General features: G+C 44.3%; 1 protein-coding gene across 1 annotated transcript in view; it reads right to left on the bottom strand.

The window, feature by feature from the left end:
• Nucleotides 1–399: 399 nt before the first annotated feature.
• Nucleotides 400–6000, bottom strand: part of FHDC1 (FH2 domain containing 1) — a 49231-nt gene continuing 43630 nt past the window's right edge. The window contains exon 12 of the mRNA XM_079990410.1: nt 400–4726. Coding sequence (XP_079846536.1) covers nt 2702–4726 — 2025 coding nt within the window. The 3' untranslated portion in view covers nt 400–2701. The remainder of the gene's footprint in view (nt 4727–6000) is intronic.

Raw genomic sequence — 6000 nt, 5'->3', positions numbered from 1 at the left:
CTCATGATATCTATATGCTATTTCTAGGACCAGAGACTTCAGGACTCTGAATACCTGTTGCTGGGGAGCAACAACATGAGAGGACTAATGCCCTCATGTTGAGTTTGTGGACCTCCTATATGCAGCTGGTTGGCTGAGGCATGGACTAGGATCTAATGCAAGAGGGTTCCTTCTGTGTTCCTAGGATGAGGGTGATAGGCATTCAAGATCCATTTTCCAGCACACCCCATTTAGTTTCAGAAAGGCTTAACCATTGAAAAGAAACATGTTCTCAACCCAATATTTTAGACCTTATTCAAAATGCATTCATTTCCTTTCAGGGACACCAAATTAAGCATGATCTGCTCCAATGTGAGCCTCAAACACTGATCAAAATTACAATGGAATAATGGAAACATATAGCACAAACCCCCATAAATGGGAACTTTATTAAACTAGCAAGATAAACTCAGAAATGTATAAATGGTCCATTAAATACATCCAGTTCATTTTTACAGATACTCTTATATAGAAATTTACTTACAATTTCCGAACATGTAACATTTAAATTATTTTCTCTTTTCAAGCTTACTACCATCAAAAGGTAACAAAAAAAATCCAACACCTGCTTTTGCAGATGAGCACACAAAAAGATACAGGTAGCGCCAAATGGACAGATGACTGCATTCAAACCATGGAGGGAGGAGTACCCAAGAAGCTTATGAAACCAACAACAAGGATTCCTTCCAAGCACCTTTGCTATAAAGAGGGAGCCCAAGTCAACATTCACACTGAGATGGTGTCTTGTTTGAGAGGGCCCAGTAGCACACTTGGTGACATTCTGGCATACTTTCTGAGGAGTTCCCGAAAACTATTTCTATAATGGGACAAAGAAATAAAAATAAAAATGTAAGGCCATGAACTGAAATGGTAGAATTGGTTGGTTGAGTCAAGTTCAGCATGGTGCCTCTCTGCTGACGAAAGAGTCTGAGCCAATGGAGGCTCCATGAACTGAACTGGAGGGAGTTTATTTTAGCAAATCTCTCCTTTCTCCTGCAGACATCTACCACATCACTCCTGAAGTTCCCCCACTCCCTTGAGCAGATGGGAGTCGGACAGGGGGCTGCAGAAGGAAGAGAGAATGGTCTTCCTTCTGCTAGTGGAAGCATCTGCTAGATCAAAGATTTTCCCATCAATGGAGGGACTCAACCCTCAAGATTCAATTGTCACATCAGTGCAACTGTCTTGTTGTGACTGATTACACTTCGTATTAGGTGAAGGAAGGAAGAAAAAGTGGGGAGGGCTAATGGGGAGGGATGACCAGCTCAAAGTCATCTGTCCAACTATTTCCATTGCATGGGTATTTTTAATAAAAAGGGTTTTCATAGATGACTTGGATAGCAACTATTTAAGTACATAGGCTGAGCAGCAACAGCCAGTTTCCCCACCTACTTATATGTATCTGGAAAGGGACCAAAGGGAAGGCAGAACTCGTAGTGACAAGTTTTTCCTCATTCTCTGTATCTTAGTCTGACCTGATGTCATTTTTTTTGCAGTGAACCAGAGTCTTTTTTATATATAAAAACAAAGCTTATCAAAAAGTGAAGTTTAAAAAGTAGTGTTAAAATCTGCATCAGGAGCAAAATAAGCTTAATTTACCAAAATTTGGGGGAGGGGGAGAGCTTTTTGTCACGCAAAGAAGGAACTTGCATGTTTTGGGCCAGCTGGTGATTTTGATAAAAGAAAATAGGCAGCAGGGAAATCAAAGGCTCTTCCCAATAAGAGCCATAGCAGCATTTTAAAGTCACCTGACAGTAGTTAAAAACGAATGGGAATGAGAATTGGCAGGAAAAGTGCTCCGCTAGAGGTTGTAGCCCTCGTAGTATCTGTGATGTGTAATATAAATATGGCACTTTTGTATATGCCAAAAGCTGGCAAGTTTGCATGTTAACTGACACAAGACAAGTCACCTGTAGCCATTTTCCCCCAGCTACTACTTGTGGTTTCTGAAAGTCACAACCTTCAGGCTAATCCTACTAATTCCAGCACCAGTCATTCCATTGACTATTCTATTTGTACATGCAAGGCAGTTTTGCCACACTCTTGGAGAATAAACCTTCTGCCCAGCAGAGTTTCCCCTCCTTCCTACAGACACACATACAATTTAAGACATGCTGCAAATCCCTCAGATGATATTACAACCAACGCCCCTCCCCCCCGGAACACAGCAATATCCTGTTTGATCCTATTATAGGCCAGAGGTTCTTTGTGTCCAATTGCCAGCAATGGACCCAGCAACAGACACTTTTTTTTTCTTGGACCCAATGAATTAAAGCGATCCACATCTGCTTTCCATACTTTGCCAAAAAATAATTCAGGACGGCATTTTCAGAAAAGCAGTGTTCATACAACTGGCCATAATCCCTAGCTCTGTTTTCCTTTCCTTTTCATTAAACAGATGCATTCCTTTAGCGTGTAAAATTCATGTAGAGGTACTATCTCCCAAAAGCAAAGGAACTTTGTTACAGCAATTCCATCACAGTAATGGTCAATACATTCAGTTCAGACATACAGCAGGATCCACACAATGTACCTTTAGTTTGCATTTGGTATTATTAATACATTAACATTTGGGGTTATTTCACACAGCAGGAAAATGCAGTGTTTAAAAGAGCTGGTTTTCACATTCTGTATTGCCAAACACTACACACACCCTTTATTTTCAAAAGTGATTCAGCAGTTTCCCTATTGTAGTCTGATTTCCATCTTTACATTTGAGAGATGTTGACTTTTCCATTATCATTTGTTCCTTTAGCACGGGCTCCGCTTTAACACTTAGAAGGTCACCATTGTCAGTGTTCCTTTTGATAAACCTAGCACTATTTGCTCGCTTGAGCGTGCCTCCACCACCTTCCCTTGGATAAGAGTCGTCAGCGGCTGTTGTCATCTTCATCCTAGGAAGCCTCTGAGACAGAGACCTTGTGAGGGCTGGAGCTTTGGAAGGGACTGGCAAATCCACCTTGGCGCATTTTGAAGAAGAGGCCACTGTATTCCTTGCAAAGCTCGGAACTGGAGCTGGTGTCTTGGGGACAGGGGCCGTTGTGCTTTTGCTGGCTTCGGTAGGGGATGGGGGTTTGGTCAAAGAGCGGCACATCTTTGTTTCGTCATTCTTCGACTTGGGGACATACCTGACTGGTTTGGAGCTTGGCTTTTTGAAAGAGCCCTTGTGCTGGAGCGGCTCTCTCTCAAAATGGCCGCTACTTGAAGCTGCCGTCCCCCTCTGGAATTTCGGCTCCTCTACAGATGTGCTCTGCCTGTACTGAGGTTTTGGCGCTGCCTCTGCGGAGTTGCCCCGGATGGAGTTGCGACGCGTGAGTCGTGCTTCAGGTGCACCGGTGTCTCGGGGTGCTGGCTTAGGATCTGGCTTTTTGGTACAGCTCGGGGGTGCTGCTTTAGTTGATCTGGAAATGGGCACTACTTTTCTCATGCTCGCATTCTCCGAAGAATTCAGCGTTCTAACTGATGGTCTGGGGGGGTTGAGAGGACCACTGCCAGGTTTTGCAGCACTTGAAGATTTATCTTTCAGAGAATTTCTCTTTGGCCCCGCTGCATCTTTGCTTCTCACAGGTTTTTCCTTTGGGAGACCTGACTTGCTGCCGGAGTCATCCTTATCAGCAGAAAGCGAGTTCAGGCCCAAAACGGCATCACCACCAGCCTGAAGATCATTCCTAAAAGGGGCAATAGCACCGTCTTTGCTGTTCACTTGGTTGTTGCCCCCGAGCCTTGGATCATTTCCTTCTGGCAGATCAAACATCAAAGAACAGTCAGAAGTCTCAGATACACAGAACATTGGTCCATGTGCCTTATTTCCTGAAACACTACCTTCTGAGGATGTGGGGCTATCACTGCCTGGTTCCAGAGCTTCAGGGGCATGACCTGCTACTTTGGCTGCATGGTCAGCTTTTGATTTTCTGAAGGCTGGTACAGGAGGAGCTACTATGCCAGGAGTGTATAAGCTTGAGTCACCCAGAGTCTCCAAACCTCTCACATCAGCCTCAAAATGAACTGCAGATAGGTCCTCCACATCATCTGGTTCATGGGGGTCAAGCTTCAGCAGCCCTGGAACATGTTCATCTTCTTCAAGGGACAAGTCCCAGGGGGCTGCATCTGTGGCTTTCGTACAAGGCACATCGAATCTATACTTGTCGTTGTCAGCACTCTCTTGGTCGCTGTAGAGATTAGCATGGGCAGTGCTATCGTCCTCGAGGCTTACCATGCGATCAGAATGAGATGGGGGCAACTGGAAGTAGCTGCACTCCACGCCTTCTTCCGGTGCCTGGTGCAAGTGCAAGTTGGTTAAACCAAGATCTCCAGGCTCTCTAGATTCAGTCCAGGCCACGCTGGGTCTTGCTTGACCTGCATGCTCACGAGGAAGGCTGTTGGACTTGTTTGGATCCTCACCCTTTGAGGTCTCCAGGAAACTCAACAGCTCTCTGTCTGCAGTGACTCCCAGGGAATGCCGGGAACGCCTGGTGCTGACATTTCTGTAAGAAGGACTTTGCGGTCTCTGCTGCAAGAAGGGCAGAAATTCTTCAAGTCCTCTCTTGGTCAACATCCCAACATCATTTTCACTGCTGCTCCTGCCAAAAGCTCCGAGATCCCCGGCAACCCAGGATCGGCGTTTTAGCTCCAACTCCTTTAATCGCTGTTGCTGTTGAAGTTCTTGGGCCTCTCTTTCTTTGTTTTCCTGTTTAGAAAGAGAGAAGGGGCGGGGGAAAGGAATTCAAAAATTTTAAATTTAACATTTTTACATTTTTCATGTTCTTCCCTGTCATTTGAGTTTGGTTCTTGAGTACAAATTACTATGACAACAATTTTCTGCTTAGGTACCGGTTAAAGCAGGAAAACACTCCCTCCCCCAAAAGCATCTATTTAGGCCTGGCTGGTGAAGATGTTATGACATACTTGCTTTCCATGCTCAGGTTCATTATCCTGCAGCTTTCTTTGTAATTCAACTTAATATGACTATTGTTCTGAATCTTAGTTAAATGGTACTGCTTAAGTAAGCCTCCAATTAAAAAAACAAAACAAAAAAACCATAATGCAGGTCAGCCAGGTAAATGTAATAAAATTCTTGGTCAGGTTAAACTTTCACAAACAGAGTATATACAGAAGGATAAATTCTTAGATATTTATTACTTCTACTCTCAAAGTGCTCTCTCAAATAAGAAGTTGTTGTTTATTTAAAGGGCAAAGGTGCCTATGACATGATGTTTCTTGCTCTTTCTTGAACAGGAAACTCTAAACCTTTGCTCATACATGATTGTATGCGACCTAAAAGCACTAAAACAAACCAAACATTTTGTGGTTTTGGAACGCTTACAAGTGGAGCATGTGAAGCTGTCTCATACCTGGTCAGACTGTGCGTCTTTCTAGACAAGGGATGCAGCTCCTTTCCCAGGCACACACTTCCATGGGAGAAGGAGACGTTTAAAATTCCCCACTGTGATCTCCTCCTTCCCTCCAGGTCAACTATTAGGAAGCTGCTGAGCAGTGGCAAATAGAGAGCTGCTCCTTTCACAAATGCTATTTTGAGGTACCAGCTCCCAACAGAACAGCAAGGGAAGCCTTTAGGAACCTCTGCTTCCTAAAGCTATAGTAGCTGAAGAGGGAGGCAACTGGAGCATTGCAAACATCAGAAGAGATGGGGCATGTCCAATATCCTCCAAGGCTTGCAATACTCTGCCTGCTTCCCACTTCAACTACTGGTTGAAGGGGTGGTTCGTAAGAGTGGCAATTTTTCAGCACCATTTGGACAATCACTGAGAAGAGGCTGCTGGACTGATCTAAATAGCATATGGGCAGCATACCTCCTGCCAGTTCCTCGCTTATTGTCTCATCTGAGGCTTCTTCCAGAGAGTTGCTATTTAAAGGTCAGGTTCAATCACATACCAGAAAATTCAGGTTGCACAATTCAGGTTGATTGGGTGCTCCTGCACAGCAATCCCCCTCCCTGCCCCC

Source organism: Podarcis cretensis (assembly GCF_951804945.1).
Source record: "Podarcis cretensis genome assembly, chromosome: 9".
Lineage (NCBI taxonomy): Eukaryota > Metazoa > Chordata > Lepidosauria > Squamata > Lacertidae > Podarcis > Podarcis cretensis.
The sequence above is the reverse complement of the archived record's forward strand: the minus strand, read 5'-3'. Positions and strand labels throughout refer to the sequence as shown.